Source organism: Peromyscus californicus, unplaced genomic scaffold, assembly GCF_007827085.1.
Source record: "Peromyscus californicus insignis strain IS unplaced genomic scaffold, ASM782708v3 Scaffold_13__1_contigs__length_99412109, whole genome shotgun sequence".
Lineage (NCBI taxonomy): Eukaryota > Metazoa > Chordata > Mammalia > Rodentia > Cricetidae > Peromyscus > Peromyscus californicus.
Genome location: NW_026294424.1, coordinates 7,873,615 through 7,889,521, shown reverse-complemented (window position 1 = coordinate 7,889,521; position 15,907 = coordinate 7,873,615). Strand labels below are relative to the sequence as shown.

The 15,907-nt window shown below is 51.7% G+C and overlaps 1 protein-coding gene across 1 annotated transcript in view; it reads right to left on the bottom strand.

Moving 5' to 3' along the window:
* Zmat5 (zinc finger matrin-type 5) overlaps nucleotides 1-15,907 on the bottom strand; it is a 34,314-nt gene that overhangs the window by 646 nt on the left and 17,761 nt on the right. The window contains exons 3-5 of the mRNA XM_052736379.1: nucleotides 7,948-8,010; nucleotides 6,399-6,479; nucleotides 4,704-4,815 (exon numbers count right to left, since the gene is read on the bottom strand). Of these exons, the coding sequence (XP_052592339.1) occupies nucleotides 4,704-4,815; nucleotides 6,399-6,479; nucleotides 7,948-8,010 (256 nt within the window). The remainder of the gene's footprint in view (nucleotides 1-4,703; nucleotides 4,816-6,398; nucleotides 6,480-7,947; nucleotides 8,011-15,907) is intronic.

Sequence of the window (15,907 nt, the reverse complement as noted above, 5' to 3'; positions counted from 1 at the left end):
GTAAAAATCAAGGCCTATATGCACTGATGAGGAAAGATATACTATGTGAGTAATAAGGAAAAGCTTATAAAATAATGTATATAGCATGATACTATTTTTGTTTAAAAATATATAACATATATAAATGCATAAAAACAATCCTGGAAGTCACGGAACATGTCAACGGTGGTTCTATCTACACAGGGGTGTAGTTATGAAAGAGTGGGTGGAGTTTTTTGTTTTGGGTTTTTTTTTTTAACCTCTTTAAACTTCTCAAAAGTTTTACAAGCACATAAGCCTTTGAAACCAGAAAAAAAAAATCTAATTTAAAATAGGAAAAAAAAAAAAAAAAAGCCTTATCTCTTACACTATTCACTCTCCTCCTCACTATTCACCTCCCTAAAGTCAGGGCCCATCTGAAGTGATCCTTAGGAAGAACCCTTGGGTGCAACCTGCAATATCCAGGCCCAGAGAAGCATGCAGGGAGAAGCATGCAAGCAGCCTGCCCCTGTCCCACACCCAGACCCTGCACACCTAGGCCCACCTGCCTGATGTCTCGGGGTGGAGACTAGTGATAAGGATGGCATCTATACCCTGGGCCTGGCACTAGAAGGCCATCCAATGACACACAGTTATGCCAGACTAAGAGCTCTCATGAGAAGAGACACCATGGCCTAGACAAGTTCTGGAATTCTCATGCAAACCCCTTTATTCAGGTAAGGCAGCTGAAGTACAATGAAGGGGTCAGCTGCATGTCCAAGGTTTTACAAGCACACAAGCCTTTGACACAGGGGTGGGTGCAGCAGTTCACCCTGTTCCCTGACCCTTCAGTTCCTTCTGCCTCAACTTTCAGAAAGGAGAGGCCCTGGCAGCTCCTGACCTTCTTGGGTACCTAGCAACTAGCCCTCTGCAGAAAGAGGGACCTGAGCCTCCTGGGAGGTGTCTGGACATGACTCAGGACTGAGAGGTGCTTCTGGGGACCACCTCAATTTGCTTGGCCACATCCATCCAGCTTGCCCTTAGGGCCAGACCCACAGCAGCAGTGCCTAGAGTGGAGGTCTTGCTGAGAGCCCTGAATGCAGCTTCCAAAACTCCCACTGAGAGGACAGGGAGATCCCCTGCCTGGTGGCCTGCTGCCTGCTCAAAGGCAGAGGACAGGGACACCCCTGCACAGTGGCCTGAAGCCTGCTGAAAGCGCAGAAAGCAGCCCTGACATGACTGATGATGCTGGGGGATTCTATAGACTCCACCAACCACAGTGAAGACGCTGTAGGAGAGACTCCACAAGTCTGAAGGGAGTGCCCCAGATGTCAGCCAACCTGGGGATTCCTGTGGGGCCACGGTAATGGTGGGCCCCCCAGTGAGGGGTGGTCTTGGGGAGTTCCTGCCCCCAAGCTTCAGACCTTTCCTTTAACAAGTGGCTCAGTCAGTGCCCTGCCTGCTCCGAGGCCCCCACCAGGAGAAGGGCATCATTCATGTCCACTCGTGGACACTGACACCTTGCCGGGACCCGGCCTCGGAGCCCACTCCTGCAGAGCACAGGGTCACAGGTGGGCAATGCTCTTCATGGCCTGCTTGCTCTGTGTACAAGGGCACAGCAGGAGCCTGGCATGTCCCCAGCTCTGGTCCTTATCAGAAGGAACTAGTCTTACAGGGGTGAATGTGCAGGACAGAGCGCTGGCCCGGAGAGGGGTGCACGTGGGAGATTAAGAAGGATAAAGGGACAATCAGAAGAGCCAACAATAGGAAGCCTGGATAGGCCGCCTGGCCAGCCAGGGATTAGCCTGTGCGTCCGTCCCGGGTCTGAGGCCAGTCGCTCCCTCCTGCGGCTGCTGTCTGCTCTTGGCTGGTCCCTCAGGGTCAGGGCTGAGGAGATGAGCAGACATTGACAGTCTATGCCTTTGGGAAGCCTGTGTCCCCCACTAAGAAGGAGAGTCAGCCTGGCTTCCCTGGGGGTTCTCAGCTTATGGATGCTGGAGCCCACAGGTCTGGGGGTGCTAGGTGAGCCAGGTGGTATCTGTGTCCCAGGGGAGAGAGCATACATCCTGAAAGGGGGAGGAGTCCCCACACGGGGTCCTCAGTGATGTCATTCAGGCTAGGGTCCCTGATCCCCCAAATGTGTCTTGATAGTCACCATGTCCTGGCCACCGTTTCTACTAAGGCTTGCAGGCTGAGTAGGGTTTTGCCAGGAGAAGAGATAAGGAGGCAGCATCCAGTGTGACCCAAGCAAGGTTAAGAGATGGGTAGTAGGTGCTGTCCCCAGGCCCTGTCCCTGGGGACTAAGCTTGGAGTCTCAGTAAGAAGACACCATAATGGACATCTGGAGGTCTCAGGAGGGATGGCCTGGGGCCAAGGTACCTTTCCAAAGTAGTGGGGCTGCAATGTGGGGAGGGGCTGCAAGGCTGCAGAGGACAGCCGGGGCTAAGAAGACACTGCTCCCACAGGACTCCTCTCAGGGATGCGGGACAGAACAGGGAAACCCACAGTGCGGAACCCCAAACTGGAGCGATTGGGACGGAATGGGGACGCATGTCAGAGTAAACCATCACCCCTCTCCTTTCAAGGCTACACCAGTTTGCTCGGCCCAGAAAAGAAGCCATCTTGCCTGGAGCCCTCAGGAGGAGAGTGGCGGGGCAGAGACAGACAGCAGGTAGCTGCAGAGAAAAGCAATTCCCCGCAAGTGGCCAGGAGAGTGGCCCGGGTTCCAACTTCTAAGAACCTAGGGTGGCCCAGATGCGGGCATCTTCCTGACCCAGTCGCTGCCGCTGTCACTTCAGATGTGGGCTGCTGGGCCCTTGGGCAGCACTCAACACAGTAACAGAGGAGCCAGCGGCCGAAGCAGCAGGGCCTCAGTTACCTGACCAGGAAGAGCCAACTCCAGAGTTGCACAACAGTGTGCCAGGCCCCTGGATGCCTGGGACCATGTACAGGACACACCATGAATACTACTCCAGCCGTGACTTGGGCTACTCATTCATCCTGTTTCCCCATATCACCCCCTAGCTCCCATATTCACACTGGGCATGTCTGTCTGTACTCAGGCAGGGACTTTGGGTATGTTATCTCTACTTACTTGCCACTGAAGTCCAGAGACAGGGTCTTCCTGAACCCTCTCACTGCCCCAGTGTGCCCAGGCTGTCACTCACTCCCATGGAAGGAGACTGCTGAGGCAGGACAGTGGAGGAAGCAGCCGACACATCACAGTTAACAAGTGGGAAGCTCTGGGAAACCCTTGTGGTGGGCTCAGAATGAGCGCCCTGCGGCTCTCTGACACAGCTGACGGAGCCTAGACTCCTGGACAATGTCCAAAATTACACCCCTTCAAATGGGTCCAGAAGAAATGGGTGTCCCTTCTGAGGTGTACAGCCGTCTGCTTAGGCTGTACCTGTACTATGTGTCTTTAAAGTGGGGGTACAGACACAGGGTCCAGGTTTAAACTAAAAGTAAAATGAGGCTGTAGAGGAGGTTCAGCAGTTAAGAGCACTGGCTACTCTTGCAGAGGACTCAGCTTTGATTTCCAGCACCCACCACAACCACCTATAACTCCAGTTCCAGGGGGTCCAGTGTCCTCCTCTGGACTCCACAGGCTCTGCACACACATGGTGCACAGATAAATGTGCAGACAAACACATAAAAATTAAAGCACTTTTTTTTGAAAAGGTAGAACACCAAGGTGATTTTTAAATGCCACAGCAGGGGCTGGAGAAAGAGCTCAGTTGGTGCAGGTGCTGCTGGCCTGGAACCCACATGCTGGAGAGAACTGACTCCATGTGTGCGCGCATGTGCACACCTCCTCCCAAATAAATGTAAAAAACACAGTTTTAAATACAATATTAATCCCTTTCCACTGGGACAAGAAGCTCAATCTTTACCCTGTGGCAGAGCCTGGAGGAGAGTTTTCACTCCACAGAATGTCTGACAGACATCCTTAACACAGCCAAGCCACTGTCCCTTGAGGCCACAGCATAGAGATATGGGGTCTGAAAACCAGAGACATCTGTACAAAGCCACACTCAGCTCTCCAGCTCAGCTTTAGCCCTTCCTCCTGCTCCATCTTTAACACCTGGAGGGCCTGGGAGCCCTGGCTTTGCCTCGGCTGTGACATCATGTGGCTCCAGAAGCCCCTGCCCCTCCGCTGTGCAGCTGTCTGCTGAGGGGAAGTGTGGGCTGCATCCTGACCCTCTAGAGGGAGGAGCGCACAGCCATGCTCTAATAGTGCCCGGCTCAGCACAGTTCCTTATGTCCATTTCAGAGCATCCTGGGTCCTCAGGGATGCGGTGGGACAATGACCTTGTTGGCACCCCCTTGCTCTGCTTCTTCCACCAGTGTTTGTGAGTTTCAGCTTCCCCTTCTCCAGGGCCCTACAGGGGACAGTGAGCCCTGGGTACACAGGGGGCTTAGCTGCCATAGGTAAGGCCCTGACTTTTTACAGTGCCAGGTGTGGAGTCACATCTGTTTGGCCACTGGCCTCTCCTTCAGCCCTGTGGGGTGAGTACTAAAAGAAGGGACCAAGGGACCAGGCAATTTCTCCAGTACAACTCCCTCTAGCTGGGGTTTGAGAACCCAAGATCTTCCAGTGGGCCCCACCTCCAGGAGGCTGTTGTGGGGGTTCATGCTTGGTCCCTGGGCCTGGGCAGTTCATATGGATGCCTCAGCTTCCCCAAAGGTCAGGCTGGCTCAGGCAGCTCCCAGAAAGAAAGGAGGGATAATCCTGGGGCCTGTACCTGCTCCTTGGGGCTGAGCTCAGCCTCTTAGCTCTCTTCTCCAGCCAGTCCTCCAGGTGGCCCTCAGGAAGTTCAGCAGTCTCCAGTGGCCACTCTCTGGCCCGCCTCTCCTCTGTGGGGGACAGAATGACAAGGAAGGGTAAGGGACACAACCCCGTTGGCCTGAATCTCATTCTTCCACAAAACAGCAAGTACTGGGCAAACTTGGGGATGACGTACTGGTCTGTCAGGGGGAAGTGGGCCAGTAGGTCAGGATCAGGTTTGTCCCCTCCATTCCACTGGCTCCCCAGATCCTCTGTCCACAATGACTCAGTGATGTAAGCCTTGCTCTGCTCTCTGTCAAACAGAGACATGCTGTCTGTCTCCAAGCCTTGGGGAGCTAGAAGCAGGACAATGAATGCAGAGCTTAATTCTCAAGAGGGGTCTAAATGTGGGATGCAGGAGGCACCGTGGACTGTAGAATGGGGTGGAATCGCAGCTCTGGCACCTGCCAGGTCTCTGACCCTAGGCAAGGTAATACGCCTCAGTCCCCTGGTTTTTTTCCTCATCCAATGTCCCATAAAAATGGTGCTCACTATACTAAAAGACAACCAGTGAATGGAAAGAATTCAAACAAGCTGGTGAGAGCTAGGGAGTGAGGCTCTCGCTACTGTGGGATGGGGCCTTGTGCTAGGATCCACTCGCTCAGGCCCAGGCTCTACACTGTCACTGAGTCCGCATCATCTCACTCACCCTCACAACCATTACTGCCTCCAAGAATCCGTCCCCGGGCCAAGGTCACAGGGTGCTGACAGAGCCAGTGCCATTTCAACTGCCTTAGCCTAGCTTTCTTGCCACTAAACCCTGCCTCCTGCTCAGGCTCCACGGCCTATGTTCCCTCCACCGTGAGCCAACCATTCCCCGACGACACATGTCCAGTGAAGAGCCCCATGAGGCCTCACTTCTGCCCTGGGAAAGCTCCCAGAAACCCTGCGTGATGCCAGCCTCCGGGTCCTTCTGCCTGAGTGCTGGCTCATTTTCTCCACCTGTTCAGTCAGGTGCTACAGGAGATGGGGACAATCATCCAGGTGGCCCTTCCTGGATCTGTAATGGGACGAGCAGAGAATCCCAAAGGCAGACAAGCCAGCTCTCATGGAAGCCACAGTCACCAGGCTGTGAGGGACCTGAACACACTTTTAAACAGGTCTCATATATTCAGGCTTGAACTAGCTATGTAGTTCAAGTTCAGGAAGACAACCTTACACTCTTGATCCTCCTGCTTCCGCCTTTCAAGTCTGAGATTACAGGTGTGTCACCAAGCCCAGTAGGGAAGTGTTTCCTGCAGACTTGTCCTCAGAGGTTGCAGGGCATTTGCTGGTGCTGAATGGGGACTCTTGTGTTTCCTGACTACAGGAAGGAGGGGAGGGAGAGAGGAGGAAATCATCCAGGAACAACAGAGACTAGCAGAAGGTGAGTGAGGGCGTACCCTCAGGGTCCTGGGAAGCAGCCACAGATGCTTCATTCCCAAGGAGCACAGCCCTGCTCCTGACATACACCCAGTGGAACGGCTCAGGGATTCCCCACCAGCCTGGGCGGTCCTAGGCTTATTCACATAGTACACGCCAGTAAGGGAGAAAGTGGGGTGGCACAGAGCAGTTTCCTGGTATTACAGCCTCTCCCATTTCCACCCCTCAATTCTGCTTCACCCCCACGTACCCTCCACCTGGATGCTCAGTTCCTGCAGATCTCGTTCTGACATGTGGGAAAATCTGCAGTTGGAGCCAAAGTCGCACTGGCCTGCAATGGGAAGACGGTTACTCTCCGCTCAGGAAGGGTTCTACCACAGCTGAAAGCACTCTGGCAGACAGGTCCCCTAGTGTTGGGGGCAGGATTTTAGGATCTAGAGTCGCAGCCCCAGTCTGGAATAAAAAACAGGACTCTGGCACTGCTCGCACTCACCAGCCTGAGGTGCCACCCTGGCCCATCATGCCCTATTCCTGATGCTCTGCTGGGAGCCTCCATGAGTATCCCCCGAAGCCTGTCAGTGTTGGCCCACACAGGCCTGAGCTGGCCATCCTTCTCACCAGCCCATGCCATGAGGCTCAACGAGCTCCACGTGGATTCCTGAGAGGCTCACCCTTCCTCTCTAGACCAGCTCACTGCATGTGCTGCGGCCCTACCTGGTGCTCTGCCTGCTCAGTTAGCCTGTACAAGCAGCTAGACTGCTCCTCAGAGAACCTGGGGGCAACTTTGCCAAGGAGAAGTCAATGTCTGGATGGCTTTCCCATTATCAATCAAGGAATCTGAAGTATGGCTTTCAAAATTATAGATCAGTGGCGTCCTCAGCTAGCACAACCTACCAGAGCAGACACACGCCAAGGCTGAGGCTGTGGGGGACCCCTGACCTGCAGGCCTGGTGGCCACTCATCAGGCAGCACCGTCTCCTGAGGGGAGTCTGGCCATTTACCCAGCTTCCCTGGTCCAGCAGCAGTGCCCTCTCCAGAGCTAAGCTCCTGTCTAAACTACGGGAATCCCGTGATTTTCAGCCTTGCTTTGATTGCCAGGAAGCTCAGGGCTAAACCCTTAGAAGAGTACACAGGCCCTCAAGGACGGGCATGGAAACTAGTGATTCCTGGATCACCTGACTTCCTAGCCTTAACTGTCTTTGCTTCCTTCCTTACTGCTATCTTCATTGTGTGCACGTGCGTGCGTGCATGCGTGTGTGCGTGCGTGCATGTATGTGTGTATTATTTTTTTCTAAAGGCAAGGCTTGCTACATAGCCTTGGCTGGGCATGCCTTCACCTCCCCAGTGCTAGGATGAGGGGCAGGTACCACTACACCATCCTATACTCACTTTTATGAGCTGAGGATTAAGTACTCAAAGGAACACATAGCACCCAAGGTTCTTACTCTGAATTTGGGATTACTAGATCCATCCCAGTCTCTGCCTCCCCTTGCTGGGAAGGAGGATGCAGGAGATCAGGCCCCCTGGCTAACCCAACCAGCCGGTCTATGACTTCAGTAGTGTTCTCTGGCTCACATTCCCCAGCACTTCTTATTCTAAATGAGCCAATAAAACCACAGCCTATGCCTGAAGGGTCTCCAGGTGAGAACAAGTTCCTGGAGATGCCTCAACTCAGCTAAAGCCAAGACTACAAAGAGGTCCAGGATGGTGGCAGGGACCGGAGGAGACACTGCAGGGTGCCATGCAGGCCAGACAAGATGTGGCTTTTCTGTAAGGACAGAGCTGAACAGAGTACTCACCTGTCAGCAGGAATTTCCTGCAGGGTCTCTTGTTCTGTTCATCTAGCAGGATGGCAGCTGCATCTGCAAGGGAAGTCTGGATTCAGATGACTCCACCGAGGGAGGAGCCTGCAGGCATGCGTCAGAGGTATAAAATAGTCATCAGGAAAGAAGAGAGCTCTCCGTCCACGGAGGGGTGGAAGCTGGCCACAGTGGGTAGAGATGGTGGATACAGGGAGCCACACTAAGGGGACCTCCACTCCTCACACTCCCTCAGGACTAGCTAAAACTGTGAGGCAGTTTGAGGCTAGAGGCTCTCCAAGTTGTCTGCCAGTGGGTTTGGATGGAGGAGGTTATTTTAAAACTCTGGCTCCATTGGGACCTCTGTGAACTACCTTCCTAACTTCCTGTCTGTCCTGAGACAGTCAAAGACTACACACAGATGTTCTGCTCCATGGCAGGCCACATGTTCAGTGGTGATCTTCTGCCTAGTGATGTCATGGTTGTTTTAGTCTGTGATATCCACACAACAATGTCTCCCTGTTATTAAGCGGCACATGATATTTCAACATGAAAAACTTTCCAGAAAGTCTTGATGTACAGGACTGTGCTCCCTTCTGACCCCACCAGGGACCAGGGAAGGCTCCCAGTGCCAGACTGTGATGAGCACGCTTTTCATCTTCCCTGGCACCAGTGGTGGGTACTCAGAGCCACAGCAGCCACTACTCTGTACGGGACATCCCAGCGATCATTCTGGATGCCCGTTTTAACCCTGGCTTCCCATTTCTCCTCTTTATTCTCATCATACAGTTACGGTTTCGTTTTTTTTCTTAAAGTTCCCAAATACTGGCGCTATTGTTGTTAGGTTGACGTTATCTCTATGTCACTCTATTTTTTTTTTTTTGAGATTTATTTATTTATCATGTATACAGTGTTCTGCCTGCATGTGTGCCTGCATGCTAGAAGAGGGCATCAGATCTCATTCTAGATGGTTGTGAGCCGCCAGGTGGATGCTGAGAATTGAACTCAGGATCTCTGGAAGAGCAGCCAGTACTCTTAACCTCTGAGCCATCTCTCCAGCCCCCAGTTTTGGTTTTAAATTGGTGTGCTTCTCAGCAGGAAAGGTATCAGTCAAAACTCGGTGAGTAAACAAGGCATGGGGGTGCGTACCTACAGTCCTCACTACTTGGAAGGTGACACAGGAGGACCGTTCGAGCATAAGTTCAAGGCCAGGCAGGGCAGTGCTGGCGCATGCCTTTGATCTCAGCACTTGGAAGGCAGAGGCAGGCAGATCACAGAGCGAGTTCCAGGACAGCCAGGGCTACACAGAAAAACCTTGTCAAAAAAAAAAAAGGAAAAGAAGAAGAAGAAGAAAAAAAGAATTCAAGGCCAGCTTAGGCCAGACAGCTAGATCCTGTTTCCAAACATACATACAAAAGTCTGAGTAAGGTAGAGAAGGTGATCCCTAGACAAGACGAGAGGTAGGGCTGGACATTTGCCTACACCTTCCCAAAGGCCATGGGCTCTTGAGTCCAGAAGACCTGAGCTCAAACCCCAGCTGCACATGGCCACAGGAAGCTGCTGTCTTTCCAGGGTTGTTTCTCCCCATGTAATGGGGAGAAAAGTTCCCCCTTGGCGGGGCTGCTGTGAAGGTGTAATAGAACAAGAAATGGGGAGTCGTGGTTGCAATCCTGCCGGTACCTTAGAGTCACAGGACTTGGGCAGCCTCAGCATCCTCTTCCTAGCACCCGACAGCACTGTAAAGCAGCCACAGTTATTCCCTCCTGACAAGCTTGCTGGACAGCGCTAACAGCTCCATCCTTAGGGGTAGGGACTGAGCCTGAGACAGGGAATGGGCTGCCCAAGGACATGTGGTCGGGAAGGAGCAGCACCTAGCCTGCACTGTGGTGAGTGGAGAGCCCTGCTCTGCTTTCAGGTGGCTGAGTGGCCATTGCCGTGGGGACGCTTCCGTGCAGAGCAGCTAGTCCTCTGGGATTGGACCTGGCTGTCAGAGAATTTATTCCAGTGAGGAGGCTCCTAGGCTAGAGAAGCACCCATCTGTCAGACCCAGCTGGGACTACAGACACTAATGGCCTACCTTCTCAGGATTCTTCTGGGCCTAGTACCACTACGGCTGGCCCGAGGGCTGAGCCTGGATCCCAGACAAGGGGCCCTGAGTGACTAGCCGAGTGTGGGAGAATTCCATACTACCTAGCCTCTGGCTGGTATCTCTCCACCCAACTCACTTTAGAAGCATGGGGCAGCTATGGACAATCAATCCACTCCTCTCAGATTCCCAGTAGTCCAGCTAGGTCTTGAATTTAGGATCCTCCTGCTTCAGACTGGGATTACAGGCCTCCATCACCAGGGGTGGTTCTCAGGTTCCACTTGCATTTTTCTCCTTTGGACAGGATCTCACTATGTAGCCCTGGCTGGCCTGGAACTCACTGTGTTGCCCTGGATATCTCAAGCTCTTCATCCTCCTGCCTCAGTTTCCTGAGTGGTAGGATTATAGGTATGCACTTTTTCTAGGTTCTGCTTTAATTCCTCTGAGAGAGAGAGTCATTATAATTGCTAAAAATTCCTCAGTGCCCCTGAAGGATGCCACACTGAGAACCTTCCGCCCAGGCTCTGCTCAGAGGGGCCTTGCTCCCCTACATAATATGTAATGCTCTCTGTGACCTGAACTATCAATCCCTCAAGCTCCACCTTCCTCAGTACCCAGCTGCCCCCGGTGCCCCGCGCTTGTTTGCTCAATTAGCCCTTCATCTCTCAAACGTCCACTAAGCGTATCCTTCCTGTGGACCAGGCACTGTGCCAGTTTGCATGTTTAAGTACAGAGCAAGTGAGACCCTGTCCTTCCTTCCAGCCCTACAACCGCTCTAGTCTACATGGACGTCGATGCAGTAAGCACTGAACCTGTCACCGGATGACCTGGCCTGGCCCTGGGGATGGGGAGGCATTCCGGAGGATTTGCTGTCTGACTTGAGTTCTGAGATTCAGGGACTGTCCTCATGGAGGAGGACGGCAGGAAGGGCATGTCCACAGAGAAGATATGCAGGGAGTGTGGCCAGGGCCAGGAGTGAAAGGCCAGCAGAACACAGAAGCCAGCACAAGCCTGGGACTTTGCCCAAAGCACCTTGCATAAGTGCCTGCAGGCCCTTGAGATGGCTCAGCAGATAACGGTGCTTCCTGACGATTTGAGCTCTATACCTAGAGAGCCCCCATGGGAGAAAGACTGATCTTCATAAGCTCTCCTCTGAGTTTCACATGCGAGCCATTACACACACACTTACACACACACACACACACACACACACACACACACACACACACACACGCCCCAAATAAATAAATGTAATAAATAACCTGGGCAAACCTATGTAAAAGTATCGGGGACTAAGGGGGTCCAGCCCCTCGATAGTCCCCTCCCAGGGTCCGGGAAGAATCTACAACCAGCTGATAATTAATCTTTGATGAGAAGAAATGAATCTATGTACACGAAACTCCTTAGTTCATATACTTTATTATTCTGTGTCAGTTACAAGCTTATATTCTGCTCTCATATTTAGGTCTTTTCTTGCCTGATTTCTCTCTACACTTGTCCGCGGTCCCCTCTGGGTTCTATCTTAATTCCTTCATCTTGTTCTGCCCCTTCTAGGTTCTCATCCATCTTGTTCCTTCCCATATCATCTTTTCTCCCATCTCTTTCTCTCTCCTCATCTCGTTCTTCCTCATCTTGTTCTTCCCCATCTGGCTCATCCTCATCTTCCATCTCGTTCCTCTAGTCCTCTCTTCTAGCCCTTTAATCTAGTTCTTCCCCATCTCAGTTTGTTCCTCTCAAGTTCTTACCCATCTAGTTCTTCCATTCTCTTTTCTCTTCTCCGTCCTCCAGTGCCCTGGAAGTCCTGGTATATAAAGCCAGGTTTTCAGGGTCAAATGGAGGGGTGATAAGAATCACATAGGGAGCCAATAACCATTAATTATCATTTGCAACCCCAAAGGGAAGTGACCAATGGGGAAATGAATTAACTAAAGGCTGAATTCAGGTAATATCTAAGAAGAGGGCTCTTATGTGCTCAACTATAATCTTAAACGTGATTGGTAGAAAATGTTAAGAATCTATAAGTTGCTAGGTCAATGGGAGAAAATAAAACTGTCTTCTTTTTTCCTGTGGCTCCTATCTGTCCAAGCTATCTGCCGTTTTTTCTGCAGGGTGGGGGAAAGTGTGCTCAGTCGCTAGGCAACCTGTGTACAGCTGGATGCCTCTGGTGATAGTTAAAGGGAGATCTGGAACTGGAGGTAAGGTTTGGGAAAAGAGGAAGTAAAGCTTAACTGGCACATCCGCCAGGCTTCTCAGACAGGTAGCCTGGATGGTTAAGTCTGTTCTTAGAGAATACAGAGGTATCTCTGATAAAGTACTCTTCTCTATCTGGGGATGGACCTGGCCCGATGCTGCTAATGATAATAATTACAGGGAGGCTTGAACTGGGGTTCTGGCTAAGCATAGCTGTCAGTGCAGGAGGTTATCTAAATATTCCTAGAAGTGGTTAGGTAAGGAGTTAGAGGTCTATAAAGTTAGTAAGGCTGTTAAGAAAGGAGGGTCCGAGCTGAATTGTGTAAAGCTATTACTTAACGTCCACCTGACCTAGGTGGTGTCTCCTTGTGGAATTTACCTTAAATCAGGAGACTTGCATGTGGACTGTTATTACTGCTAGTCCTTGAAAGTGGCCAAGGGAGATATCTGATTCCAGAGAAAGCCTTTCCTGAGGCTGTTCTCCAAATACCTGGAATGTGTATGTCCAGAGAGTGATCAGTCCACACTGTTAGCCCTTCTTAGGGAAAAGTCAATTGGGAAGACTATGAAGGCACACATGATTTTCATAACAGAAGACAGCTGATATATAACAAGCCAAGTAACATCAAAACTCCTTGGGATTTGGCTTCCTCTGGAGGAATTCCCTGATTCCTCCAGGTAGTGACTTTGCCATAACCAGCTGAGTTCTTATGATATATTCCTGCGGCTTGCAGCATAAAAGAAGGGCCCTACTTTATCCACCTTTGACTCTTCAGAGGCTGGCTGTGAGCTAAGTACTGCTAAGTACTCACTGAGCAATGGCTGAATAAATGAGTCCAAGAGACAAAGGGCCTGAGGTCAATCCTTTTGGGGACACCGAGACATCATCCCTACTCACTATACCCTTGTGTCTAGTTACCATGGGACTACTGAGCCCCGTTCGCTATTGTTATGTCTGGTTTACATACAACGAAGTTAGGGTCACATTGTAGTGACTGACAGGCAGCTAGTCTTCAGGGCCCGCGCTTGTCCTGACCATGGCCTGTGGAACACCAGTGGCTGAGGGCTCATGGACTTGTCTGGAGGGACAAAGCGGTGCTAAGTGAAGCTCCAGGTGACTCTCTCTCTCTCTCTCTCTCTCTCTCTCTCTCTCTCTCTCTCTCTCTCTCTCACATACACACACACACACACACACACACACGCACGCACGCACGCACGCACGCACGCACGCACACACACGCACACACACACACGCACAGTGCCTCCCAGGGTCTGCAGAGTGGCTGGGGTAAGCCAAAGGGAAGCCTCCTGACGAAGTGGAAAGAGCTCACGTGCCAACTCAGCCACCAAAGCTAGATCCCCCCGGGTGCTTTGTATTTAAAGCGATCATCTCTAAGTGGGGACTCCTGGCCACCAGCCTTCCTCACAGAGCTGATCAAAGGCCTGGATGTGGCTGAAGATGTGAGGGGTCCTGAGGAGAGGGCTCACGGCATCCGCCTTTTCACCTTTCTGTAATACGAAGAGTCTGCTGCTCAGCCCTGAACCCAGGACCTGCGACTAGGAGATGATCTTGGCCCAGCTGATGCCAGATCACAGTCTCCACTGGATTTGGGGGACAGGAGGCCTTGCCTGATGCCAGGTTTCTGAGGAGCCCCACTGTCTCTGAATCCCCAACCTACCCCTGTTCTCTCTCAGCCACTGCCCCCTCACCACCACCACCTCGCTGGTGGGCCACGCTCCCTGCGTCAAGTCTCCGAGCCTCACTTTCCTCTCCTGAAACGGGAGAGCTTTAAAATACCACAGCTAGCTAGACGGAAGCACACGCCTTTAATTCCAGCACTTGGGAGGCAGAGGCAGGAGGATCTCAAGGCCATCCTGGTCTACACAGTGAGTTCCAGGACAACCAGGCTGCATAGTGAGACTCCGTCTTTAAACAAACAAACAAACAAAACCATGGCTGGTCCCAACCCCTCAGCCCGCACCCTGCATCTGGAGATGGTATCAAGGGATCAAGGTTTCATTTTGATTGAGATGAGGTCTTGCAGTATACCTAGGCTGGCTTCAAACTCCTGGACATGTCAGGCTTGGTGACTCATGCCTGTGGAGGCTGAGGCAGGAGAATTGCTGCAAGGTCAAGGCCAGCCTGGGCTACATAATGAGTTCCAGGTTCCAGGTCACCTTGTGCTAGAGTAAGATCCTGTTTTAAAAATAAGAACAACAAACTGCTGGCCTCAGGTGATCTTGCCTCAGCTTCCCAAGTAACACCACCAGGCTACTAAGCTTAGCTAGCACTTTTCCTTAAAGGTTCCTAGGTAATCCTGACACATAGTCAGGGTTGAGAACCACTACCATACAGAGTCACCCAGAGAAAGAAATGGCTTCCTTTCTCCTGTCTCCTTGGCTGCTAAGACTCAGTTTTTAGCTTCTCAGATCTGGCTCTCTCCTTCACCTGCTTTGAGCCTGTAGTGCACCAACACGACCCCATCTCAGTCCAGGTACTCCCGGGCCATTGCAGCCACAATGCCAATCTCCCGTACCTTTCGGCTGGCTGGATCGAGCTCCTACCTATCAAGACAGGCCCTGTGCTGGATGCTTCCCACCTCAGCCCATCATCAGGTTACTCTAGGGCCGAGAAGCCCTTTCTAAAGGGCCCACCCTTCTCTGGCAGATGAACAGCACCCTCTGTGCCCATCATTGAACAGCCATTTCCCACACCCTATTGCTAACCAGCAGTATTCTTCATAAGGTTGCTCTGGAAGATCCAGCCCCGCCCACAGTCAGCTTCCGCTCCTCCATGCTTCTCTTACAGGCTGCATCCTCTCCCCCTGCTCCCAGAAGTATGTCTGAAGTCCATATTTCAGCCAGTGGCTCAAAGACTAACTCCTCAAAGAGGGCTCTTCCAACTCACAGTGTCCCTTAGGTAGTCCATGGTAGGCAAACCCAGAGGCCTTGGTCAAGGTGTCCGGAAAAGGAGGCTCCACTCTGGCCTACCTCTCTCTACTCTTTGTTGTTGATGTTGTTTTTGCCATCCTACCTTTGCAGCACTGGGAATCAAACACAAGGTCTTCTGCATGCTAGGCAAACAATCCAACCCTGAGTTATAGCCTCAGCCCTTGGCTTTGTTAGTTTTTTTTTTAACACGGGGCCTAGATAGCCTGGAACTCACTGTGTAGACCAGGCTAGCCTTGTCTCAGACTCCTAGAGATTCACCTGCCTCTGCCTCCTCAGTGCTTGAAATAAAGGTGTTCATCCCCACAAGTTATTCTTTGACCTCCACATACATTGACTCTGGGCAAATGTGTGCATGCATTTGTCCACATGCAATTGAAGAGGATCTGGGTTCAGTTTACAGCACCTACATGGTGGTTCATAACCATCCATAACTCCAGTTGCAGGGCATCTGATGCCTTCTTCTGACCTGCACACCAAGCATACATGTACTTACATATGTGCAGGCAAATACATACATACAATAAAAATAAATGTTAAAAAAAAGTCAGCCAGGTGTTGGTGGCGCACGCCTTTAATCCCAGCACTCGGGAGGCAGAGCCAGGCGGATCTCTGTGAGTTCAAGGCCAGCCTGGGCTACAGAGTGAGATCCAGGACAGCCAAAACTACACAGAGAAACCCTGTCTCAAAAGAAGAAGAAGAAGAAGAAGAAGAAGAAGAAGAAGAAGAAGAAGA